General features: G+C 44.2%; 1 protein-coding gene across 1 annotated transcript in view; it reads left to right on the top strand.

The window, feature by feature from the left end:
- uggt2 (UDP-glucose glycoprotein glucosyltransferase 2) overlaps positions 1-26,397 on the top strand; it is a 43,852-nt gene extending 17,455 nt beyond the window's left edge. The window contains 20 exon segments of the mRNA XM_064944652.1: positions 2,442-2,651; positions 5,977-6,108; positions 7,013-7,143; positions 7,703-7,798; positions 8,000-8,102; positions 9,105-9,184; positions 10,578-10,767; positions 10,873-11,031; positions 11,259-11,344; positions 14,955-15,039; positions 16,382-16,464; positions 16,804-16,827; positions 18,864-18,968; positions 19,128-19,212; positions 19,816-19,998; positions 20,150-20,310; positions 23,473-23,587; positions 23,763-23,879; positions 24,652-24,832; positions 25,180-26,397. Coding sequence (XP_064800724.1) covers positions 2,442-2,651; positions 5,977-6,108; positions 7,013-7,143; positions 7,703-7,798; positions 8,000-8,102; positions 9,105-9,184; positions 10,578-10,767; positions 10,873-11,031; positions 11,259-11,344; positions 14,955-15,039; positions 16,382-16,464; positions 16,804-16,827; positions 18,864-18,968; positions 19,128-19,212; positions 19,816-19,998; positions 20,150-20,310; positions 23,473-23,587; positions 23,763-23,879; positions 24,652-24,832; positions 25,180-25,202 — 2,349 coding nt within the window. The 3' untranslated portion in view covers positions 25,203-26,397.
- Positions 26,398-27,913: the final 1,516 nt, after the last annotated feature.

Genomic DNA, 27,913 nt, shown 5'->3' with positions numbered 1-27,913 from the left:
ACAACAGTGTCTAATTTCAAAAATGCTTTACAGCGAAAGCTCCACAAACGATTATGTTAGGTCACCACCGAGTCACAGAAACACCCAGCCATTTTCCCAGCCAAAGAGAGGAGTCACAAAAAGCACAAATAGAGATAAAATGAATCACTAACCTTTGATGATCTTCATCAGATGACACTCATAGGACTTCATGTTACACAATACATGTATGTTTTGTTCGATAAAGGGCATATTTATATCCAAAAATCTAATTTTACATTGGCGTGTTATGTTCAGTAGTTCCAAAACATGCAATGATTTTTCAGAGAGCCACATCAATTTACAGAAATACTCATTATAAATATTGATGAAAATACAAGTGTTATGCATGGAACTTTAGATAAACTTATCCTTAATGCAACCGCTGTGTCAGATTTTTAAATAACTTTACGGAAAAAGCATACCATGCAATAATCTTGAGTATGGAGCTCAGAGTCCAAACCAGCCAAAAGAAATATCCACCATGTTGCTCAGTCAACATTAGTCAGAAATAGCATTATAAATATTCACTTGTCTTTGATGATCTTAATCAGAATGCACTCCCAGGAATCCCAGTTCCACAATAAATGTTTGATTTGTTCGATAAAGTATATAATTTATGTCCATATACCTCCTTTTGTTAGGGCGTTTGGTAAACAAATCGAAACGCGTGCAACTTCCAGCTGAAAGCTCGGACGAAAATTCTAAAAAGTTATATTACTGGTCGCAGAAACATATCAAACGATCAATCTTTAGGATGTTTTTATCATAAATGTTCAATAATGTTCCAACTGGAGAATTTCATTGTCTGTAGAAAAGCAATGGAACGGGAGCTACCTCTCATGTGAATGCGCGTGACTGAGCTCGTGACTGCTGGCAGACCTCTGACTCATTCCCCTCTCATTCAGTCCCCCTTCATAGCAGAAGCATCAAACACCGTTCCCAATACGGTTGACATCTAGTGGAAGCCTTAGGAAGTGCAACAGGACCAATATCCCACTGCATCTTCAATAGGGGCTGAGTTGAAAAAATACAAACCTCAGATTTCCCACTTCCTGTTTATTTTTTTCTCAGGTTTTTGCCTGCCATATGAGTTCTCTTATACTCACAGACATCATTCAAACAGTTTTAGAAACTTCAGAGTGTTTTCTATCCAATACTACTAATAATATGCATATATTAGCATCTGGGACTGAGTGGGAGGCAGTTTACTCTGGGCACGCTTTTCATCCAAAAGTGAAAATGCTGCCCCCTAGCCCAAACAGGTTAAATTACTGTTCGATTGAACATGGTTAGATCATCTGTGCCAGGCGTGCCGAATCCAGTATCTCAGAAACGGCCGCCCTCTTGGGCTTTTCACGCATGACAGTGTTTAGGGTTTACTGAGAATAGTGCGACAAAAAAATATCCAGTCAGCGACAGTCCTGTGGGCAAAAACAGTTTGTTGATCGAAGGAGAATGGCAAGAACCATGTAAGCTAACAGGCAGGCCACAAACAGACAAAATAGTGGCGCAGTACAACAGTGGTGTGCAGAACGGCATCTCAGAACACACAACTCGTCGATCCTTGTCACGGATGGACTATTGCAACTGAGGAGTGGAAAAACATTGCCTTGTCTAACGAATCCCAGTTCCTGTTGTGTCATGCAGTCATGATTTGGAGTAAGCAGCATGACTCCACGGACCTGTCCTGCCTGGTGTCAACGGTACAGGCTGGTGGCGGGGGTGTACTGGTGTGGGGAATGTTCTCCTGGCACACGTTAGGTCCCTTGATACCAATTTAGCAACGATTGAATGCCACAGCGTATCTGAACATTGTTGCTGACCGAACCCAATAGAGTATATTTGGGATGAGATGAACTGGCTGTTTGTATCATGTATGAACCGCCCCAATATGTAGCAACTGTGTGATGTCGTAGTGTCAGCATGGACCAAAATCCCTGTGGAACGTTTCCGAAACCTTGTAGAATCCACGGGCCGAATAATTCAGGATGTTCTGGAGACAAAGGGGGGTCCGACCGGTACTAGATGGGTGTAATAAACAGTCCGGTGAGTGTCTAGAAAACACAGGCAAATCACATTTTTGACTACACTGGGCCTTTAAGCTTGACATAATGCTGTGAGCAGATGTGAAAGCTCTCATTGAGCAGACAATGAGAGAAGGATGAACATTACAGCAGTTAAACAAGCGGATATTGTGTGTTGTATTTACAAAAAAGAGAATAAACCTTGAAGGTTATATTAATTTAATTAAAATTTTCCACCCCTTTCTCGACACCTTCACTCTATAAATAGAAGTGTATAGTAGATCAGTGCTAGTCTGAGTACTCTCTAACCTTGTGTGTGTGTGTGTGTGTGTGTGTGTGTGTGTGTGTGTGTGTGTGTGTGTGTGTGTGTGTGTGTGTGTGTGTGTGTGTGTGCAGAGGGCCAGTGCTGGTGTGCGTGTGGGGGTGATTGATAATCCCAGTGGCGGTGCGCCCAGCGAGGACAACACTGTGCTCTACAGGGCAGTGTGGGCCGCCCTGCTCACCCAGAAGAACAAGGCCGCAGTGGAGTTTGTGCAGAAAATCCTTAAAGAGGAAACTGTCCAGCTCCTTCAACAAGGAACCAAGATGAAGAACCTACTGGTGAAGGTAAACTGGGGATGAAAAACTGAATTTGACGATTGTGTGACCAGGAGGGTGGTTCATCTAAACTAACATAGGACCCATGTAGGTCTATACCAAAAAATATATATATATTTTTTTAAATATATAATTTGACCATTACTACTTTATCCCATAGAAACACAGTGAATAACACATTCATAAATGATAAAACAGATAGTAAAAAATAAATCATAAGGAATAAGGTTTTGAAGTGTCTGAAAGGTCTGATAATATTTGTTTTTTGACACATTTAACCCCCTTTTTTTGTTGGCACAAAACAACCTCCATACTTCCATTCATCTTTTTAAACCTGTACCAGGTTATTTTCAGATGAGTCCCTTGTGGGGGTCGTAGAGCAAAACGGAGAACACCATCGTGGTCATATCAGTTTGTAGGCCAAACCATTTGGACGCTACAGGCTTTTTCTTGAGAAGACCGGTTTTTGGCATGTCTCGTGATATGACAAACACCTGTAGCTCGACCACCTTCCACCACAGATATGGAAGGCCACCATAGAGTAGAAAACAGGTAGTCCTATCTCTAGCTTAAACTGACAGATTTTGATGGGGATTTAAAAAAAATCGTACTTAGATTGCCGCACGGGTGCATCAAAAGACTCTTACTTAACTTGAATAGCGAGAGAGGTGCCTTTCCCCCCTCACATAGACAATACAGTGCCTTTCCGAAAGTATTCATACCCCTTGACTTTTTTCACGTTTGTGTTACAGCCTGAATTTAAAATTGATTACATTTAGATTTTGTGTCAATGACAAATGAAAATCTGAAATGTTTTCAGTCAATAAGTACTCAACCCTTTTGTTACGGAAAGCCTAGATAAGATCAGAAAACATTTTCTTAACGAGTCACATAGTAAGTTGCATGGACCCACTCTGTGTGCAATAATAGTTTAATGTGACTTTTGAATGACTACCTCATCTCTGTACCTCACACATATAATTATCTGTAAGGTCCCTCAGTCGAGCAGTGAATTTCAAACACAGATTCAACCACAAAGACCAGGGAGGTTTTCCAATGTCTCGCAAAAAAAAGCAGATATTAAAATATCCCTTTGAACATGGTGAGGTTATTAATTACACTTTGGATGGTGTTTCACCCAGTCACACCCAGTCACTACAAAGATACAGGTGTCCTTCCTAACTCAGTTGCCGGAGTGGAAGGAAACCGCTCAGGGATTTCACCATGAGGCCAATGGTGACTTTAAAAAAGTTCATGGCTGTGATCGGAGAACACTGAGGATGGATCAACAACATTGTAGTTACTCCACAATACTAACCTCATTGACAGAGTGATAAGAAGGATGCCTGTACAGAATAAAAAATATTCCAAAACTTGCATCCTGTTTGCAATCAGGCACTAAAGTAAAACTGCAAAGGAATTACTTTTATGTCCTGAATAGAAAACGTTATGTTTGTGTCAAATCCAGCACTACACTTCACATAGTTCCACTCTACATACTGTATTTTCTAGCATGGTGGTGGCTGCATCATTTTATGGGTATGCTTGTCATCGGAAAGGACTAGGGAGTTACCGTTTAAACATAAACCGGCTTGAAAATCTATGGCAAGACTTGAAAAGTGCTGTCTAGCAATGATCAACATCTAACTTGACAGAGCTTGAAGAATTGAAAAAAAGAATAATGTGCAAATATTGTACAATCCAATTGTGCAAAGCTCTTCGAGACCTACCCAGAAAGACTCACAGCTGTAAGCGCTGCCAAAGGGGATTGTAACATGTATTGACTCAGGGGTGTGAATACTTATGCAAATGAGATATTTCTATATTTCATTTTCAATAATTTAGCAATCATTTCTAAAAACATATTTGTTTTCACTTTGTCATTATGGGTTATTGTGTGTAGGTGTTAGAAGACATTGAATCCGTTTTGAATTCAGGCTGTAACCCATCAAAACATGGAATTAAGTCAAGGGGTATGAATACTTCCTGAAGGCACTGTAGTTGGCTCATATATTTTACATGGAACCCTTAAATTATTAGCTACTGCCGAATGACTGGAGACTCATCTCCACTGTTCTCTCTGTGAGACCCTGTGCCACAGGACTGGTGACGGTTGAGCACCTCTTCTCATTTCTCCACATCCTGAATATTATGTGGTAGTATAAATATTGAGCGTGCCTGACAGCTTCCAGACAGGGGATGCGTAGACCTACTCACTGTCAGTTACACTTGATCAGTCAGAGCGTGAGTAGTGCGCACAAGCTCCACGTGCTGAATACTGAACTACCAGTGTTCTTTGGATACCCCATCCCCAGAGAGACCGTGGTGGCTGAGCTGTTGCCTGGTCTTCGTGCCCGTGTGGTTCAGCCATGTGCCTGATCAAGCCTGACCACGTCTCTTCTCCCCTCCTCTACTCTCCTCTCAGCCATCTCTGCAACCACAGGTGTTCATCCTGCTCTGTCTGTCTGCACACTATTACGGTATAGGATTCATACACACTGGCAGACTCATAGCAAACCTCCCTCTCAGGGATCGATCAGCCAATCAACTGACAGGAGATCCCCCCCCCTTCTCACTCTCACCAGTTACAACAGCCATCCTGGTGAGTCTAGTGAGTGTTCAGCCAGGGGCCTTAACACAGAGAGGCAGGGAGAGTTACCACAGCAGCCCGGCCTTCAATTTCTGCCCTCGTTAAAGGAAGGAGGGAGGAATAGTGATGGAAATATCAGCAGTGGCGCTGTGTGTGGAGCTCTGTGGGTTGGGGTTTGGGATCCAGAGAGCTGGGGATATGATGTTATTACTGGCTGCCAGACAGACTTGCTGACAGAGTTGGGGCTGACATTATTGGTATTTCACCTGTTCTCCTTGGGGGCGAAAAAATTGTTTGAGAAACTAATAACCTGACTCTGCAAACTGAACACTCTCTCTGGTGGCTGATTTGTTATGGACAAAATGGCCAATGTTTAATTAAAATTGTGTTAGATTAATTACAAATTGATTAATCTCTCTTCTGATTTTTTTTTTCCTCCCAGCATGTGCATCGCTATTAGCTCAGCCGGCTCTGACTATGAAATATTTATGTTTAAAAGCGGAGCAGTGATTGCTCTGGACTTCAACGATTTGTCAATAACAAAGTGATTTGTAGCCCGGCATGGATCCTACGTTACATCAATACGATTCAGACTTTGTTTTGAGTGGACTGGAATGGGAGCGATGTCCTTCAGGAGGCCCATCAGATCATATATCACCCAGTCTTCAGGCATGTACAGTACGATTGCACTCAACATATCTACTTAGACCAACAGTGTGCCGTGTTTCTTTTCCTCCACTGCAGGGCATGGACGCGGACGCCTTTGAGAAGAAGTTCAACACCATGGAGGTGGATTTCATCCGCAGTCAGCAGCTGTTCTGCAGAGATGTCCTGAAGCTGCACACTGGACAAAGGGCTGTGGTCAGCAACGGCAGGGTGAGTGGACAGGACTCTACAGTCCCTGCTTTACCAGTGTTCTAGTGATACTGTTCACTGCAGTGACATTAACACAATAGGGAATATATGAACTCAGCCCTACTTTACTGAGTCATACTAAACATCACAACAAAGAATTATATGAACCATGGATTACTGTCAGTCGGGAGAGGTAGTAGAGCACGTTGACCTTTCGGTAAAGTAAGCGCTGTCGGTGTTGTCAGGGGGAGATGAGTGGGTTATTCCACAGTAAGCTGCTGTAGCAGGGGAGTATTATTCTCTGGTGTTTCACAGAGCTCCTCTAGACTGTCCAGTCAGCATGACCTCTGTTTCCCAGAGGTCACAGGTGGCACAGAGGGCTGCAGCGTGTGAGAGTGTGTGTTTGTGTGCGCGTCTGTGTGTGTGTGTGTGTGTTATCATAGAGCAGAGCTGATGACTGATGTCTTGGTAGCAGCAGCAGTGCTGACAGCGAAGGATGAAGGGGCCAGACCCTGAGATGGCTGTAACAATTAATATCATTTTCCATTCCTCTGCAGTCCATCCGGCAGGGTAGGGGATGCTCTCTCTCCTCTTTAAAATAGAAAGGGAAAATGGAGAGGCAGTAGCCCTGGAACACAGTGACCATATGGAACACAGTGACCATATGGCGGGAAAAGATGAAATACCTCCCTTTACACAAGTTATTTATTTTAGATGGCTGCTCTGTATAACATTCAGTGTCTATAAACAGGTACATCAGAGTACATTGTTGAACTCTGACATTGTTGAGGAACGCATTCTATTAGTGAAAATTGTGACGGGATTTTATTTCTGAGGGTCGTTTGCTCTGTGTGGCACGTCCCGGTTCCATCCCTCTGAAAACGTTGAATGCCTCCATGATTGTATTCTCTTCTCACCATGCTAGATCCTGGGGCCATTTGAAGACGAGGAGGAATTCAACGTGGAGGATTTCCATTTGTTAGAGAAGATTACGCTGAGCACCACAGCCGAGAAAGTCAAAGCAAGAATCAAGCAGATGGGAAACAAGGGAAAGCAGTATGTTTGTGAACATCTCTCTTTCTCTGTTTGGACGCACTGTCTGTAGCAGTGCCCTGTACTTCACTGTAGGTGATGGACACTGCTACACAAATCCTACTTTTATGATGAAAGTCAAGTGAAAATCACTTCTCATATCCTATGATGAAAGTCTTCGTTTCATCAGTTTCCAAATCACTTCACATAACCCCTAGAGCCACACATTCTGTTTATTTTCTAAACTACTATTTCTCTACAAAAAAGACTACTGTTTTTGGAAAAGCAGTTTTTTTTATGTGGAGAATTGTCCATTTTTGAATATTTAAGGATCTGTCTCGAGCCATATTATTCATTTGAACAATATTGAAGTCACAACTCTGAGCCGAGGACAGATGTCTCTGGCTGTGTTCCAAAAGGTACCCTATTACCACATAGTGCACCCTATTCCCCCTATGGACCCTGGTCAAAAGTAGTGCACTAAAAAAGGAATAGGGTGCCATTTGGGATGCGCCCTCTGGCTTCTCTCTCTGACCATCATCAATAAGTGATGGAATAACCCTTGTCCTCCTCTGCCCCCCAGAGCCAGCGATCTAGTCATGAAAGTGGATGCCCTCCTCGCCGCTGCCCCCAAAGGAGAGGGCAGGAGAGACTTCCGCTTCGTCAAAGACGAGCACAGGTGAAGGATAGCATTCTCACTCGCCACTATGTCTCCCTCTACTGCACCTTCAGTTTCAACGGGCTTTCCTTTTGTCGTAATGGGTCGGGAAATTGCTAGTTCTATCATTTTGCTGTCGTAATAGGGAGAGAGCTTCGTGGAAGTAGAGCCGTATTGCCGACGTGTGGCTGAGTGTTGACACTGACTTTTCGTCCTCCCCAGCGTGCTCCATTTCGCCCCTCGGGAAGACGAGGTGTTCTACGACGTGGTGGCCATCGTGGACCCCGTGACCCGGGACGCCCAGAAGATGTCACCTCTGTTGATTGTAAGCAGCGCCACCCCCTTTCCCCTCTGTCACCCATAGTTAATTATGACTACGTCAAGGACGTTCAACATTAGGTTTAATTTGCAGGAAGGCTACAGAGAGCCTCCGACAAGGGCAAGTGTGAAAGTACAGGCTGAAGCAAAAATGTTTTCAAACCCATAACTGATGTTATTACTTTTCATTCTCTGCAATCACACTGTTCTTAATTTTATATAGGCTGGCTGAAAAGGTACATTTTCAATTCTTTACAATTTCATCATTCATGAAATGCGACTTTCCCTAAATGGACGTTTGTAAATAGATTCAGAGATAACTCTATTGCTCTGCGAGGGCTACTCCATGCTAATTATCCAACTTGACAGATATTTGCCAGTTATTTTCGCTGCACAGTGTGAAATGTACAGCTCTGAGTTCCTCCGGGAAAAGGAAAGGACGCTGTTATTTGGAGCTGCCTGCTTATTCAGTCTGATGATGATTCACGGACACAAACCCACTGGCTGCCCTCTGTACATCAGCTGCCTGCCTGCCTGTTATATGACTGAGGTGAATTCTATGAGTCACCTTGCTATCACTTCCTGAGCAGCCACTTCTGGTGTGATGTGGAGTGTGTCACGGTGGCCAGGAGAGTGTGTTTCAGTCTGCTGTGATGCGGAAGTGATCACCCTGCCACTCAATCAGCTGCAGGCAGCCAGGCATGGCTGGGAAACACAGGAGAGAACCAGCTGTACACAGTCGGACACACTGTTCTTATGCCCTCACCTCTGTTTGAGTCTTTCTGTCAACCTGAGCACGAGTCACTGTGTTTATTAAGGAGAAACTATGTCTTGTGTTAGCTAGTTCCTTCAGGTTTTCACAGCGGTATACAGTAGCTGAGTAGAGGTGGACAGCAGACTTTGAGCTTCTCGGTAGAACTTTGAGCGTGTAAGTTTATCCTGCCTGCTGAGTGTGGTTTATTTCGCTGTGTACGCTAACTGGGTCGGGCCGCCCACTCCCCTCTTGCAGGTGCTCAGTCAAGTGGTCAATGTGAAACTGCAGGTGTTTATGAACTGCCGGGCCAAGCTGTCCGATATGCCCCTCAAGAGGTAAGCTTCCTCCTCTGCTCCTAATTAAACTTCCTGCCCAAGTACTGTAGTGTGTGTGTGTGTGTGTGTGTGTGTGTGTGTGTGTGTGTGTGTGTGTGTGTGTGTGTGTGTGTGTGTGTGTGTGTGTGTGTGTGTGTGTGTGTGTGTGTGTGTGTGTGTGTGTGTGTGTGTGTGACCACCCAGGACCTCTCTGAGACTGCCCCACAGATACTATCTGTTTAATAACACCACCTTATTGCTCTGGGCCTCCCCTGAACACATATGGTAGTACATTGAGGTATGGAGGTTTAAGGTAGATGCGTTCTCTTGATCACATAGGTGCAATTGAGTGGAGTTTCTTTCTTGACAGGAACGATATTTGATGGTATCCGTGTGTAAGTGTTTACTTCATTAGTGGGTTTAGGAGAATAAGCAACAATGAATAATAAGGCAGTTTAGACTGCAAGACTCCTTCCAACTACAACGCCCCAGCAGGTGACTGAGGGATGCTAAGTCTTTCGCTCACTATTTGTGATACTTTGCTACTGGCGAGCACCGGTGCATCCCATCCGTTGCCATTGCGAGCACATTGTAATGTCTTCCAAGACTTTCATGGCTTGAGGGGGATGGCGAGGAGGATATCAGTTCAGTTGGCTGCTTTCTTCAGCTCTTTCTGACTTTTCTCTCTGTCTAGTATTGGTTCACTCTTCCAAATTGGGACCAATCCAATAAAGATAGGGGGAGAGAGAGAGTTTCCTCTGGAGACTTGGTTATGGCTCAGTAATTTAATCCTCTGTCCCTTCTTTCCCCCTAACTTCATATGCACCAGCTTTCTCGCTCTCTTCCACCCTGGAGTCAAAGCGCTCCTCTCTCTAACTCTCCCCAGCAGCAAGGCAAGCTGCTGCAACTGAAATTAACTTTTGAAAAATCTTCTCGGGAGGAAATGTGAGGATCCTTTAGCCTCTGGGATCGGATGGCAGTTTTAAATACAGAGAGAAGGTGTTAGTAATATTGATTGTCTGCCGCGTTATCTTTACTCATTACGACTTCAGTGTGTCGGAGGGCAGATTTAAGAAAAGCAATTAGCATAAAGATTAGCAGACAATAACCTATGTGAAAACTCTGGCTGACTGATACCATTGAAGTAGAATACACTCATATCTGGGGTATACGTTCCTTTTATTGGCCGATACGGTTTCAGATACCTCCCTTTTAAAGACACCGTATCCTCAGCGGTTACAGTAGAATGACTCTCTTCCCTAGAAAGTGAAATAGTGTACAACATGTCTGTCGATAGCTAACAGAAGCTACTCAGTTGTGTTCCATCCGTCTCCAATGACCTAATCATGATAATCGTTAACACTCACAGTTGTAGGTGAGAACCGATCGACTTCTGTCACTCTTCTCTCTTTAGCTTCTACCGTTTTGTGTTGGAGTCGGATGTGTCTTTCCTGGCCAATGAAACGGTGTCTGCAGGACCAGTGGCTCACTTCTTGGAGCTCCCTGAGTCGCCCCTCCTCACCCTCAACATGATCACCCCAGAGAGCTGGATGGTGGAGGCTGTCAGGAGCCCCTATGATCTGGACAACATCCACCTACAGGAGGTACTGAGCTAGGCTAATGGGTATCTGAACAAAACCCAAACCAGAACAAACCAATGAAGAGACATGACTCCTCCTTAACCCTCTGACCTTTTAATCTCTGTTCAGGTGAAAGGTGTAGTGACTGCAGAGTACGAGCTGGAGCACCTGCTGCTGGAGGGCCACTGCTTTGACCTGTCTACGGGCCAGCCCCCCCGCGGCCTGCAGTTCACCCTGGGCATGAGCCAGGACCCCCTCATGCAGGACACCATTGTTATGGCCAACCTGGTGAGAATCACTCATTTGTAGTAGTTGAATGGGCGCCATCTTGGCTCCAAGTTTCATGATGGCTCAAATAGGAATTTGAATGGTATTGTTATGGAGTGTTTGGTGCTCATATGGAGGACAGTTTGCAGAACTGTATACAGCTATGCTTCTTATAATGGACTCAAGGAATTAAAATAAATGGATCTCAGATCATTCTCTGATGTTATCTTCACCCATGTTGTCAATAGGGATACTTCCAGTTGAAAGCCAATCCTGGAGCCTGGATCTTGAAGCTACGGGAGGGGAGGTCAGAGGATATCTATCAAATTCTAGCGTGAGTATAGTGAGTCTACAGAATCAATATTTTAGTTGATTTTGTATTAATTTTCCTTTGAATCTGCCAGTGTGCCACCACAGTTTTCTCTCTCATCATACCACTGCATTCCAGATAGAAGTTAGTAATTTGTGTGAACGCATGCAGAGCCTGCTGGTAATTAACTGTCTCCATCTGTACAACATCCAAGTTTTTTAAATTTTACCTCAGTAACTGCTTGCTGGAGGTACCAAGCACATCGCTATGGTAACGCAGGGAGCTGCTGACTTTGTTGCAGCTCAAGGTTTTGATGAGCGCAGGGAGTTGTGCTGTGTGCGTATGGCCTCGGAGACAGACATGGGTGGGAGGAGGGAGGGTAGGAGGGATGCTATTAGAGGGAAGACTGGGTGGAGGGATGATTCAGCCGTTCACCTGCCATGCCATCTTTTCTAAACCCAGGAAAATCAGCAGCACAATATTTTCCTGGCTGCGAGGAAGGGCGTGGGTGTGGATTGCTGCTAATACAGGCGGCGTTGCTGTTTTAATATATCCCATGATGTACATGCATATTAAATGTAGTCGGTTTTAGACATTCCTCTCTAGGGTTGCGGCTTGGTCAAACCTTTTTGAAATTCCATGCATGTATCTATCCGATGTCTTAAAAACACATCAACCTAATGACCATATGAATCTTATTAAAACCCTCATGAATGTATCACTCATGACACCACTTGCAGTACTGTGCATGGAAATCCTAGAGAATATGATTGGACAATTCCATGATTCCATCTGTGGATCCGTACGTACAGTACATTGGGTCTCCCAGGTATTACCCACCCATTCATCTCCACACAGGGAAGATTTAGGACACCTCCAGCCCTGGATTTCACCACAATCATATCAGACAACAAGAGTTATTCCCCAATCCTCCAGGTGAAGCTAAAAGGTGATGTCATTTTTCACCTTGGCAGCGCCATTATTCTTGCGGTTAATGGCGCTCTGCTCTGGTTAGGGGGGCCGATCGGAGCCGAGTGGGAGTGTCTGTTCACTGCGAGTCCCAACGCCGTGCCCTCTCCTGTAGCGTACTGGCCCTGACAGCGATGAATGAGACGCCCAGCTGTCCCCGGATACAAATTGATCTCTTGCGCTTTTCCCACCACAGCCCCTAATGGCCTCGGCGAAGGCGACAGTGGACCAGTCCAAACCAAACAGCACTTTCCGACTGGGGAAAATGCACTTTGTGCCCAATGAGGGCTGACATTTATCATGGTGATACGGTTAATTCTCTGCCTGTAGTAAGCGCTGAAGTGATGATGGTTTGCTGAGCCACAGCCTATTGATCATCTCTGGCTGCAGGTTGTTCAGTGGCGTTCTAACCCTCAGACCTGAGGTGTCTAATGTTACTTACCCCACAGAGACACTCTCCACCGCACAAGTGTTAAGACCAGAACACTGGGTCATCTTTGAACAGTTACAGCCAAAGTCCAGTGGCCACGCCACTGTCACTACAGGTGTTTCCGCATAAAGAATGTCAATGGATAAAACAGAAAGCACGGTTGGAAAGCAACGACTGATAAAATGGAATAAAGGGGATGTTGAATGACGAGTGGGGCGGGGGGGGGGGGATTAATATGATCAGAGCGAGACCTTGGCGGAGTTCCCAGAAAGGCCTGTTTGCATGCATCATTCTGTTGTCTGTCAATGTATGCCTTGTCGGTGGTCCCCAGTGCTTTTCTCTCACCGTGTGTTTTCTTCCTGAGCATAACCTTTGTTGTTGTCCTTGTGTTTTTTCCCCCTCCCTCTAGATGGATGGGTTTGGCTGGGTTTGGGACACTCGTGCTGTGGGCTTCTTCACAGTTAATGACACATGTTAGCTGGTGGCCTACGTGTGTGTGGATATATTGAGCTCAATACGCTATGCAAGTGACGCGTTGTTTTCCAGGAAGCAGCCTTTTATTTTTTTCCTCGACTGTTTGAATGGTATTCAATGGTTTCCTTTATTTTGACTATTTTCTACATTGTAGAATAATAGTGAAGACATCAAAACTATGAAATAACACATATGGAATCATGTAGTAACCAAAAAAGTGTTAAACGAATCAAAATATATTTTAGATTTTAGATTCTTCAAAATAGGCACCCTTTGCCTTGATGACAGCTTTGCACACTCTTGGCATTCTCTCAACCAGCTTCATGAGGAATGCTTTTACAACAGTCTTAAAGGAGTTCCCACATATGCTGAGCACTTGTTGGCTGCTTTTCCTTCACTCTGCAGTCCAGCTCATCCCAAACCATTTCAATTGGGTTGAGGTCGGGTGATTGTGGAGGCCAGGTCATCTGATGCAGCACTCCATCACTCTCATTGGTCAAATAGCCCTTACACAGCCTGGAGGTGTATTTTGGGTCATTGTCAAGTTGGAAGAAAAATGATCGTCCTACTAAGCTCAAACCAGATGGGATTGCAGGCAGTGTCACTCTCACACCTCCTCCTCCATGCTTCACGGTGGGAACCACACATGCAGAGATCATCCATTCACCTACTCTGTGTCTCACAAAGACACGGCAGTTAGAACCAAAAATCTCAAATATGGACTCATCAGACCAAAGGACACCGGTCTAATGTCTATTGCTTGTGTTTCTTGGCCCAAGCAAGTCTCTTCTTAGTGGTTTGTTTTCTTTGCAGCAATTTGACCATGAAGGCCTGATTCACGCAGTCTCATCTGAAAAGTTGTTGTTGAGATGTGTCTGTTACTTGAACTGCAATCTGAGGTGCAGTTAATTGCCCATTTCTGAGGCTGGTAACTTTAATGAACTTATCCTCTTCAGCAGAGGTAACTCTGGCTCTTCCTCTCCTGTGGCGGTTCTCATGAGAGCCAGTTTCATCATAGCACTTGATGGTTTTTGCGACTGCACTTGAAGAAACTTTAAACGTTCTTGAAATTTTCCGGATTGAATGACCTTCATGTCTTAAAGAAATGATGGACTGTCGTTTCTCTTTGCTTATTTGATCTGTTCTTGCCATAATATGAACTTGGTCTTCTACCAAATAGGGATATCTTCTGTATACCAACCTTACCTTGTCACAACACAACTGATTGGCTCAAACACAATAAGAAGGAAAGGTATTCCACAAATGAACTTTTATCAAGGCACACCTGCTAATTTAAATGCATTCCAGGTAACTACCTCATGAAGCTGGTTGAGAGAATGCCAAGAGTATGTAGAGCTGTCATCAAGGCAAAGGGTGGCTACTTTGAAGAATCTCAAATTTAAAATATATTTTGATTTGTTTAACCATTTTTTGTTTACTACGTGATTCCATTGTGTTATTTCATAGTTTTGATGTCTTCACTATTATTCTACTGGACAATGTAGAAAATAGTAAAAAATAAAGAAAAACCCTTGAATGAGTAGGCGTGTTCAGACTTTTGACTGGTACTGTAGCTATATACATCTTAAATGGCCGCGTTTTCACGCAGATCAGGGGACATGATCTGGAAGTAAAGCGGAAGAGGTGATTACTTTCACAGGGTATAGAGGGAGAGGCAAATGCTGTTCTGGGAATACTATGTCCATGTTATAACGATATACTATTACAACTATCTCCCCCTAATTGTTGTCTCTTTGACAGGCATGATGGGACTGATTCTCCCGCTGATTCTGGTGACGTTAAAGTTGTGCTGAACAGCTTCCATAGCAAGATCATCAAAGTCAGGGTATGTATTCTCTAACCACATACACTATAAATACAAAGGTATGTGGACACCCCTTCAAATGAGAGGATTTGGCTATTTTAGCCACACCTATTGTTGACAGGTGTATAAGTTCAAGCACACAGCCATGCAATCTCCAAAGATAAACATTGCCAGTAGAATGGCCTTACTGATGACTTTCAACGTGGCACCGTCATAGAAATGCCACTTTTCCAACAAGTCAGTTTGTAAAATGTCTGCCCTGCTAGAGCTGCCCCGGTCAACTGCAAGTTCTGTTATTGTGAAGTGGAAATGTCTAGGAGCAACAACGGCTCAGCTGCGAAGTGGTAGGCCACACAAGCTCACAGAACGGGGTCGGCGAGTGCTGAAACGCGTAGCTCGTAAAAATCGTCGGTCCTCGATTGCAACAGTCACTACCGAGTTCCAAACTGCCTCTGGAAGCAACGTCAGCACAAGAACTGTTTGTTGGGAGCTTCATGAAATTATTTTCCATGGCCAAGCAGCCGCACACAAGCCTTGGATCACCACGCACAATGGACTCTGGAGCAGTGGAAACACGTTCTCTGGAGTGATGAATCACACTTCACCACCTGGCAGTCCGACGGACTAATTTGGATTTGGTGAATGCCAGGAATACGCTACCTGCCCCAATGCATAGTGACAACTGTAAAGTTTGGTAGAGGAGGAATAATGTTCTGGGGCTAGTGAAGGGAAATCTTAACACTACAGCTTACAATGACCTAGACGATTCTGTGCTTCTAACTGGCAAAAGTTTAGGTAAGGCCCATTCCTGTTTCAGCATGACAATGCCCCTGTGCACAAAGCGAGGTCCATACAGAAATAGTGTGTCGAGATCGGTGTGGAAGAACATGAATGGCCTGCACAGAGCCCTGACCTCAACCCCATCAACACCTATGGGATGAATTGGTACTGCGACTGCGAGTCAGGCCTAATCGCCCAACATCAGTGCACAACCTCACTAATGCTCTTGTGGATGAATGGATGCAAGTCCCCCGCAGCAATGTTCCAACATCTAGTGGAAAGCCTTCCCAGAAGAATGGAGGCTGTTATAGCAGCAAAGCGGGGACCAACTCCATAATAATGCCCATGATTTTGGAATGAGATGTTCGACGAGCAGCTGTCCACGTACTTTTGTTCATGGAGTGTAGCTCTAACACAGGCACACACTCCAAGACAGTGTAGTTTGGAGATATTCACCCATTTGTCTTAGTGTAATGTGTAATCTCCTAATCTAAGGATATTGCATGGATTCAAGTGTACTTCCCAGCTTCGGAGAGAAATGAAAAGAATAAACAGCGTGCCTCTGTCTAATTCCCCACTGTAGGTTCAGAAAAAGTCTGACAGAATCAGCGAGGACCTCCTGAGTGAAGCCACAGAGAACAAGGGAATATGGGACTCCATCGCTAGGTAAGAGTGTGGCGCATTCTCACATGCAGTAGCTATATGTTACATAGACTTCATTCGATCAAGTCCCATCAATAGAATGGTGGTAAGAGCATTGATTTGTGGGCGAGTTGATCCACTATCTATGGACACTAATAATGCTGCGGTTTCAGCAGGAGAGATGGTGCCCTCGGAGCCAGGCTGAGATATTACTCTGTAAAATCTATTGCCAAAAAAATGTGCTACTGTAGACCTAGGTATGTGTGTATGTGTGTGTGTGTGTGTGTGTGTAGCATGTTGTGTTTCCATTGACACACCCTAACTGTGTGATCTGTCTCCTCACCTCATGCTTGCTGTGTGAAGTGTGTGGAGCACTTTTGAGAAAAGGTAGGATGTGTATTGCTGCAACTACTTAACCTGTCTGTTTACCATATTGATTAACTTAGAAGTGTCTTGTAAATAAATATTGGTTGCTTCCCAGGCTCAGTTCCTAATGATATTTATGCTTTATTTTTGTATATATCTTTTGGTTATTTTCTTACTGTCACATTGAACTTCAAGTCACTGGTATAAACCCTTATTTTATTGAACATGATATTTTCTCATGAAAATAATATGCTTCGGCATAGAGAAATGCTGCTAGAACTGCCCACACAGTGAACTGACGTTGTCGTGGCTGTAGTAGGAACTGAAATGTGGAGAGTTACAATCTAGCTCTGCAGTTCCTCTGTAATTGTACTCAGGCTGTGGACAGCCGGAGAGTACTCTGAGGGTTGGGTCCTTCCAGAGGTCTGGATTATCTGGTGCATGTTGGCCAAACCGGCCCTCACCTGAAAAGCTGAAAACCTAAAGCTGCTTATCTGGGGTCCCGCTGGAGTGGAGCACTGCAGATGGCATTATCTGGCCCTCACAATGGAGGCCGCCTCGCGCCCCTCAGCCCTCGCCCCCTCCATAATGACAGGCTTAGCCAGGCACAAGGCATCCTCCGGACCACAGCGGTGATGGCCCAGCAGCCAGCTCACCAGGGCAAGCAGCAGTGCATTGGTGGGGCTTACAGTAACACTATGAGGCTGGCTCTTGTATGAGACATAGAGAGATGGAAGAGAGGCAGGCTTTAGCCTTGTATGACATGGAGGGAGGGAGGGAGGGAGGGCGGGTTGCTACAGTATTGTGTGTGTGAGGGCAGAGAGACTTTCTTTCCCTCTTCAATTCTGTGCGCTGGAGCCTCTGGGCCTTTCTTTGCACTGCTGATTGAGTGTGGGAGGAGAGACTCCGCTCATCAGCAGTCTGTTACAGAGAAGGACACACAGTTTGACTGCAGACATCACTGCCCCAAGCACAAGCCCTGATTGGTTTCCTCCAAATGTGCCCTGCATGATCTTATGAGTTTGGACAGTGCCTGGTTTGATAAACACTTGCCTGTATTCCTACCTTTAATCTTAGTTCAAGGCATCTTTTTTTTTTTACTGTTTTTTAACAGTTTGTTTTTACAGTGCTTACACACGTTAATGATTTAATTTTGTTTATACTACTGTTTTTATACTACACACTATCAGATCAGTGTAGGCTAGATTTGGATTGGAAAATGATTAGAACCTGGATACAGCACTTCCTGCCCAGCTTCTGGGGCTTGAACGCATCTCAAATACTCTGTTCACATTGCCATGTGCACAATATATCCATTCAGTCAATACGCCTGACTATCCCAGAGGGTTTACCAATCTCATGACAGAGTCCAAATACATCTGCCATTAGCAGCCGTGTGGGGATAGAGAGGAGCTCGTGCTCTGGAGGTGTTGCGAGAGTCTATTTCATTATCTGTTCTTTATTTGATATTTGTGGAGGAAAACAGAAGGGGCCCCATAAAAATTACAGCTGCCTTTTTATTGTGTCTCTGCTGTAATCAGTTGATTATTCTGGAGGAGAGCCAGCAGGAGAGCAGTGGCACTTTCTGCTGTAGACAGACAGTAACAACTGATCTAGATCTACCAGAGGGATGACAAAAGATCCTGACACTCTGTCACACAAGTAAACACTACTCAAGTGTAAATATAAGGGATTTATGGTTGGAGAATCATCTCTGTTACTGACGTGGTGTATTATGGTTCCTTCCGGCTGTAGCTAAGTCATGCTGGCTAGACGGGGCGGCAGGTAGCCTTGTGGTTAGAGCGTTGGACTAGTAACCGAAAGGTTGCAAGATCGAATCCCTGAGCTGAAAAGGTACAAATCTGTCGTTCTGCCCCTGAACAAGGCAGTTAACCCACTGTTCCTAGGCCGTCATTGAAAATAAGAATTTGTTCTTAACTGACTTGCCTGGTTAAATAAAGGTAATAAAAAAAGACTGAAGTAGTAGTGTTTGTCTGAGGAGGTTACTGAGCAGTGGACTTCAATCCGGCTTATGTAACGCCTATGGTTCTTTGTAGCATCGCAGGTGGTGGGTCCAGTTCAGAGGACGGAGAGAAGAACAGGGAAGATGTGCTCAACATCTTCTCTGTGGCCTCGGGCCATCTATACGAGCGCTTCCTGAGGTGAGACGCCCACACACACACAGAGACATACACTGCTGGTCTGGAGGCCCCACGCGCTTCTTGCCTTTTCTTAGCCCTCATCCTCTGAGACTTACTCCCTCTCTCCCTCCCTCCCTCTCGTTCTCTTTCTTTCTCTCCCTCTCTCTCCTCCTGTTCCAGAATAATGATGCTGTCCGTCCTCCAGCACACCAAAACCCCTGTGAAGTTTTGGTTCCTCAAGAATTACCTCTCTCCGTCCTTCAAGGTAACCGCCTCACGGCTTGACTCCACACAAACTTTCTGCCTTCCTGCATTGTCGTGATAACTTTCTCCTCGCTGCAGCGCGACCCCTGGGAGAAATAGATTTGTTTGTGTTGAGGGATGAAAGGAACTGCGGGAGGCCTTCTCCTTTGTGATTGTGCTCTTTTTATCTATCTGTTCTTCCCACTATAGGGATGAGTCCATATACATGAACACCTACTAAGCTACATCATATGTATCTAAAATAGTCAAACGAGCCACAGGAAAGGCCGAGTATTATGAAAATGTTCTGCATTTGGAATGTTTCACTATTTATGAAGTATTTTTATGCGACTATTTTATGCCTCAAGGGCGTTCTGCTTGATCTGTGAAATGTGCATTACCAAGTGCTCAGTGTCTATATATTTACACTGATCAAGTGTTCAAAATATTGCAGCTGTTTTTTTATGTATTTTAGTTAGTTTCTCACAATAATTCTTTCCTATGACCAAATGTCAGGACATATTGTACATTTTCTCATAAACCTAAAGAGAAAAAAAATCATTGTTTTTCTGCCCGGGCGCGATCTATTTTTCCTCTCATTATATGAGGTTTTATATGTCTTTAGGAGTCCATACCTTACATGGCTGAGGCCTATGGTTTCCAGTATGAACTGGTCCAGTACAAATGGCCCCGCTGGCTCCACCAGCAGACTGAGAAACAGAGGATCATCTGGGGTTACAAGATCCTCTTCCTGGATGTCCTCTTCCCCCTGGCTGTGGACAAAATCATCTTTGTGGATGCTGACCAGGTAACAGATACCGCTCTTACAAAACCAAATGCATACCCATAATAAAAATAGTAAATCATCTGGAAGTGGACCTGCAGGATTTGTGCAAGGCAACCGTACGGTTTTAGTGCTGTCCGTGGTGCTGATTTACTGTTGTTCCTGGTCCTCGCAGATAGTTAGGGCCGATCTGAAGGAGCTGAGGGATTTGAACCTGGAGGGCGCCCCCTATGGGTACACTCCCTTCTGTGACAGTCGGAAGGAGATGGAGGGCTACCGCTTCTGGAAGACTGGCTACTGGGCCTCACATCTGGGGACCAGGAGATACCACATTAGGTAAACCCCGATACAATACCTACACTGTTTGACGTTTTGATTTGTAACGCTGTGTATGCCATTAATGTCCACCAGCCACTGGAAGTGCATATTTACAATGTTACTATTGCGTAGTAAACACAAATTCTTTGCTAATTCATACAAGCTTGACAGTTATGGTATCCTCCTCTTTTTCTTTCCTTGCTAAGGCCGATCTACTGTCATTGTATTGATATTTCATTTAAGTTATTCATAGAAGATATGAAGGAAAATACAATTGAAGGAAAATTTGTTCCCTCTCAATGTATTCAGCAGAATAAATGCATACATTTGAAAACATTAACGTTCACTATTTGACAGTGACTCCTTTGAGTCGGCTGTTGGCGGTTCATACAGAAACGCTCATCGATTTATTTCCTGTCCTTCACAACGAGGCATAACATGGTTCTCAGAGGGAACAGTGGGTGAGGAAGATGCAGCAGGATGCTACCCTCTCTGGATGCTACCCTCTCTGGATGCTACCCTCTCTGGATGCTACCCTCTCTGGATGCTACCCTCTCTGGATGCTACCCTCTCTGGATGCTACCCTCAGGATGCTACCCTCTCTGGATGCTACCCTCTCTGGATGCTACCCTCTCAGGATGCTACCCTCAGGATGCTACCCTCTCTGGATGCTACCCTCTCTGGATGCTACCCTCTCTGGATGCTACCCTCGCTGGATGCTACCCTCTCTGGATGCTACCCTCTCTGCATCGATAAATGACCTCCTCTGATAAAACATTCCCTTTCTCTCTCACGCAGACGGGAATATTTGTATCACAACTACAGTATCGCACCTCTGTTCGCTGCTTGGGGTTGGTCTTCATTAACATGTTGTGTTATTCCTTTCACTCTGTGAGGCTAAACCATGAAAGCCATACAATATGTATGTGGAACACCACATTGAAGAGACGGTTACTTCCAGAAGTGAGGAAATAGCTTTACTTCAGCTTCAATGTTTACGGCCCTGTATCCGCATTGCTATACATGAATAACTAGGCGTGGTAAAGGGACTAGTGCACTGGTTCCTTGTTGGGAGTGTGGGGGTGCTGGTGGCCCATTTTGAAGTGGCTTAATTCAGCCAGCCAGCTGAACAGATTAAGCTCCCCAGCAAGATGCTCTATCCACTGGGCCAGGGTCAGAGCAGGAGTCCACTGCCTGGGAGGCTAGCTAGCTGGAACAAAGGCCGCCAGCAAATCAGGAACATTTGTATTGGATTCCAGCGGGCTGCACAGCTGCATGGGGCCAACCGCAGTCAAGCAGTGTGGACAGGGTGTGACATGAATCAAACCACACAGCTTGCTGAAATGCCAGTAAATTCTCCTGTATGAGTCCGATTTAATTTAGACTGTCATGATCTGTGATGGGAGTCATGGCACATTAAGTACAGTGGCAAGAAAAAGTATGTGAACCCTTTGGAAATACCTGGATTTCTGCATAAATTGATCATAACATTTGATCTTCATCTAGGTCACAGCAGTAGACAAACAGTGTGCTTAAAATAATAACACACAAACAATTACACGTGTTCATGTCTTTATTGAACACACCGTGTAAACATTCACAGTATAGGGTGGGAAAAGTATGTGAACCCTTGGATTTAATAACTGGTTGACCCTCTTTGGCAGCAATAACCTCAACCAAACGTCTTCAGTAGTTGTGAATCAGATCTGCACAAGGGAAAGGAGAAATTTTGGACCATTCCTCTTTACAAAACTGTTTCAGTTCAGCTATATTCTTGAGATGTCTGAGGTGAACTGCTCTCTTGAGGTCACGCCACAGCATCTCAATCGGGTTGAGGTCAGGACCGACTGGGCCACTCCAGAAGGCGTATTTTCTTCTGTTGAAGCCATTCTTCTGTTGTTGATTTACTTCTGTGTTTTGGGTCGTTGTCCTGTTGCATCACCCAACTTCTGTTGAGCTTCAATTGGTGGACAGATTGCCTTACATTCTCCTGCTTAATGTCTTGATAAACTTGGGAATTCATTTTTCCGTCTGATAGCAAGCTGTCCAGGCCCTGAGGCAGCAAAGCAGCCCCAGACAATGATGCTCGCTCCACCATTCTTAACAGTTGGGATGAGGTTTTGATGTTGGTGTGCTGTGCCTTTTATTCTCTACACATTGTGTTGGGTGTTCCTTCCCAACGACTCAACTTTAGTTTCATCTGTCCACAGAATATTTTGTCACTTGCACTGTGGAACATCCAGGTGCACTTTTGCAAACTTCAGACGTGCAGCAATGGTTTTTTTTGGACAGCAGTGGCTTCTTCCGTGGTGTCCTCCCATGAACAACAGTCTTGTTTAGTGTTTTACGTATCGTGGACTCGTCAACAGAGATGATAGCATGTCCCAGAGATTTCTGTAAGTCTTTAGCTGACACTCTAGGATTCTTCTTAACCTCATTGAGCATTCTGCGCCGTGCCGTTGCAGTCATCTTTGCAGGAAGGCCACTACTCATAGGGAGAATAGCAACAGTGCTGAACTTTCTCCATTTATAGACAATTTGTCTTACTGTGGACTGATGAACATCAAGGCTTTTAGAGATACTTTTGTAACCCTTTCCAGCTTTCTGCAAGTCAACAATTATTGATCTTAGGTCTTCTGAGATCTCTTTTGTTCGAGGCATGGTTCTCATCAGGTAATGCTTTTTGTGAGTGTTTTTTTACGGGGCAAGGAAGCTCTAACCAGCATCTCCAATCTCATCTCATTGATTGGAATCCAGGTTAGCTGACTCCTGACTCCAATTAGCTTGTATTCAAGTCATTAGCCACACACTTTTTCCAACCTAGACTGTGAATGTTTAAATAATGTATTCAATATTGACAAGAAAAATACAATCATTTGTGTGTTATTAGTTTTCTATGTTTGTCTATTGTTGTGACTTAGATGAAGATCCGATCGAATTTGATGACCAATTTATGCAGAAAACCCAAGTAATTCCAAAGGGTTCACATACTTTTTCTTGCCACTGTACGTGGCACCTTTGTGTATGTTAACATGCTACACTAGATACACTTATAAATGTGGATGACTGGGACATTTAGCTTTGGTTTATGATAGCAGTATTTCCCTCTTGGTGGGTCATCCATTTCAAACATTTTGACTGTTTCATAAACGTCTCCTCTCTCTCTCTCTCTGTGTCCAGTGCTCTGTATGTGGTAGATCTGAAGAAGTTCCGCAAGATAGCAGCAGGAGACCGACTGCGTGGCCAGTACCAAGCCCTGAGCCAGGACCCCAACAGTCTGTCCAACCTGGACCAGGTGAGAGGGGACATCATACACTTCTCCCTGTCTCAATGGCAGGACAACTACTGAGATACAATGACATCCCCGTAGCAGAGGATCTGTTTCCGCTTACCTTTTGACAATTCCGTCAGTAAATGTCTAATTACTATTCATTGAAATGTAGAGTAAATGTTGGATTTCATTCTGATAGGACCTGCCCAACAACATGATCCACCAGGTGGCCATCAAGTCCCTGCCCCAGGAGTGGCTTTGGTGTGAGACTTGGTGTGACAACGCATCCAAGACCACCGCCAAGACCATTGACCTGGTGGGTCTATTTTCTATCTATCTGACTGACTGACTGAGGAAGGGAATCTCATTACTATGCCAGACATTCTCTTACTGATGGAAATGTCTAATTCTATTTTTATACAGTAGCAGTTGACCGTCCTAGTGTGGCTTTATCAGTTACAACCTGACAGTCGTAGCAACTTCCGCATTGGAACTATAGCTGTGAGTCCACTTGCGCAAAGAGGAGGCCATCATTTTCTTAGTCTATTCCGCAAGATCTTGTAAAATGTAGAAGTGCTAACAACCTCCCATATTCATTTTTATTGAGGAAGAGCAGTTCACACTAAGTGCCAATATCCTTAGTATGCATTATCGAGTGTGAATCTTATGTAAAGTCCATGATTTTTACTCAGTTTTATTGCATATCCTCTTAGGCTCCATAACTTCTATCATCCATCCAGTAATGCTAATGTGTTTGGCATTTATCGGCTCTAAGTTTTTGTGATGACAGTAGAAAATATGGGAAATTGGTGTTATTTCCCCCATCTCCTAAACTAATTATGAGTACAGAGTGAAGAATTGGCTGTGGGAATATCTGACAGGCTCACAATGACTGGAAAGTGAAGCATACTATTTTCTGACCCTGAGCCACCACTGGGCACCACCGATACATGAGAAAGACTAATGTCTCTTTAATGGAGAAGGAAATCGGATCAGCTTTAAATGGTTGCTGCAGACACCGGGGGGGGGGGGTCCATTGTTCTGGTGGAAGAAGTCATGACTGATGTGTGTGTCTGCGTTATCTGCAGTGTAATAACCCCAAGACCAAGGAGCCCAAGCTGTCGGCGGCCGTGAGGATTGTGCCCGAGTGGGTGGAGTACGACAACAAGATAAAACAGTTACTGAGAGACGTCCAGGAGCAGAAAGACAATGACCGAGCGACGCAGACGCAGAGCCCGATGCCTGCACCCTCCTCTCCAGAGAAGACAGGTTGGTATACAGATTCATTCAGTTTCTAGTCCCGTTATAGCTGCTCCCATACAGGAGAGAAGTCTCTGAACATATCAATCTATATCCCAATGGGCACAGATGCCAATTCGACATCCTATTCCACGTTGGTTCAACGTAACTTCATTGAAATGACATGGAAACAATGTTGATTCAACCAGTGTGTGCCCAGTGGGATGTGTGTATCCATTTATTTTTGTCCCTTTCTTTGAGCTTTTTTGATGTAGTTTTCTCTACTTATTTACAGTTACAACAAATACAACCCAATGTCCTAACAGGTCTAAACTGTACCCGATAACAGCAGTCATTTCTCACCGTCTAACTTCCAGGCAGCGAGCGTGATGAACTCTAGCACCTGCCCACACTGCTGAAGAGGAGAGAGGCATATTTGCACCTAATTCTCCGATGAAGCTTGAAGACTACAAAGATGATATACATTTCCCACAAACGTACTTAGCCAAGAAGTATTACGCCCTCCCTTGGAAAAGACAGAGAGACACAATCATTTTTAAATTTTTTTTTTTTTAAAGAAGGAGTCCTACGAAGGAAATCATTTGACGTAACCCTTTCTTGTGGTCTAATATAAACTTTATGGACAGTAGTTTGCTTTATGGTCTTCTCTTATGTAAAGAAGTATAAAGGGTTAAGAGGTCACTGTTGGTGAAAGCCATTTGCAGTCTGTAAAAGGCATTTGAAATGATTGCACTGATACTGTATGCAAAGAATCAAATGAATACGGCTCATTCATAAGCTGACTTTTCTGTTCTCTGTGCTCTGTTAAGATCAGCTGACATTTGAATTTTTATATGACAACATTCTTAGCATTTTCGAGCACCAAGCCACATTAAATTGCCTGGCAATGTAGGCTGCTAATGGGCCTTTTTAGTTTGTCTGTTATTGATTGGTGTGATATTGCCATTTGACTTAAATGCCCTTCAGCGCTTGGAGACAATGTTACATTTTGGTAATTGATTTCTTGCACTACTTGCAAACAATTGCAATGGGGGCTCACATGGCTCATATCTGTACGTTAATGTGCTCTGCTGTATAGGGGATGTAATCAACACTACACACACTGTGGTCCGAGAGTCCCACAATGCTGTCTGTCTGAATGATTGCTTCACCAACCATTTCAAATCTCTGCCAAGTGATGCAATACTGCAAATGCTTTGTTGCCAGATAGGGATCACCTTTTCCTGTAATCACTGGGAGGACATAGATCTCAGCATTTCACTATCCATTTGCGAATATATGTACAATCTCAAACAATTAAGTTATCATTGTTTACATACCTTGTGTTTGTTGGTTAAAGTAAGTATATTTTAGACTGCATTTTCAATACCTTAATGTACAGCAAATCTTCTCAGGAATGAAATAGGTGTTGATGCATTATCAAAACTCCTTTTATACCTGTCACTGTCTTGTCTTAACAGCCAATAGATTGCTCTTAAAGTTCAGCTTTCACCTCAGTGTGTCAAGTGAAGGTGTTTCTTGTCTTTGTCATTTTCAGGTGTGAGGAATAAAATCTCTTTGCTACCAAAACCTCATTATGTATATGAACTGCCATTGTGTCAGTGTGATTGATGGAGGTGTGATGTGTGCCCTGGCAGAGGTACAGAACATGCTTATGAATATGAATTCTCCTTTTACTTGTCTGAGAGAACGTGTATTATTCCGATATTTCCAAACCGGTTATCACGACCCATTCTAATTCACTTGCAGTCTCTGCACTCCACAAACAGAATGTTAGGTTATTGAGGTCACTGTGTGATGAGCCCCAACATCATGTGTAACTGTATCGTGCCATTTCCCTGACATAAAGTCTCGTAGGCCTAAGTTGCTAGAGTCGGACATTCACTATTAAAATGTGTTCTTTACGGCCTGCAATGGTAACATGTTGAGTATTTTGCAGCTCGAGACTAATATCTAGTTGATACATGCCGTGATATCGCAGACGCTGTTTGCTAATGCTCAGACAGCGACTCGTGTCTCGGCAGACTTTTGCAACGTAGCCTATTCATGACTCAGCCATAACCCTTGTAATTTATAACAGTAACACTGTCGTCGATATGTTCCCTGCCTTTTGAGTCAGTATATTATATAGCACCATCTTCGGTTTTACCCTTCTCTTCCTTGTCCTCCAGTGGATGGCCAAGGCGTGTCCGGGATACCAGCGGATGCATTTTTGCCGCAGCGTGGGAGAATTTTAGAAGTGCACACTTCGGGAGAAAGGAGAGATTTAAAAGCACGTATCCTTTACAGTCAGCACTTGTATACTGAGCAGTTAATATACAGTGCCTTCGGAAAGTATTCAGACCAACTGTTCCCACTTTTTTTATTCTAAAATGTATTACATTTAAAAACAAATCAATCTACACACAATACCCCATAATGACAAAGCGAAAACAGGTTGACATTTTTGCAACAAAATATATATATATATATATACATACATACACACACACACACACACACACTATATTTACATAACTATTCAGACCCTTTGCTATGAGACTAAAAATTGAGCTCCCATGCATCCTGTTTCCACTGATCATCCTTGAGATGTTTCTAGAGCTTGAAGTCCACCTGTGGCAAATTCAATTGATTGGACATGATTTGAAAAGGCACACACCAGTCTATAAGGTCCCACAGTTGACAGTGCATGTCAGGGCAAAAACCAAGCCCAGGTTGTAGGGATTTTTTGCAGAGCTCTGAGAAAGGATTCCGTCCGAGGCACAGATGTGGGGAAGGGTACCAAAAAAGTTTTGCAGCATTGGTGGCCTCCATCATTCTTAAAAGGAAGAAGTTTGGAACAACCAAGACTTAGAGTTGGCCACCTGCCCAAACTGAGCAACCGGGGGAAGAGGGGCCTTGGTTATTGAGGTGACCAAGCACCCAATGGTCAGTCTGACAGAGCTCGAGAGTTCCTATGTGGAGCTGGGAGAACCTTCCAGAAGGACAACCATCTCTGCAGCACTCCACCAATCAGGCCTTTATGGTAGAGTGGCCAGATGGCAGCCACTCAGTAAAAGGAGAAACTTCCCAAATACAGGTGTGCCAAGC

The sequence above is a fragment of the Oncorhynchus masou genome, chromosome 29 (genome assembly GCF_036934945.1).
Source record: "Oncorhynchus masou masou isolate Uvic2021 chromosome 29, UVic_Omas_1.1, whole genome shotgun sequence".
Taxonomy (NCBI): Eukaryota; Metazoa; Chordata; class Actinopteri; order Salmoniformes; family Salmonidae; genus Oncorhynchus; species Oncorhynchus masou.
The sequence above is the reverse complement of the archived record's forward strand: the minus strand, read 5'-3'. Positions and strand labels throughout refer to the sequence as shown.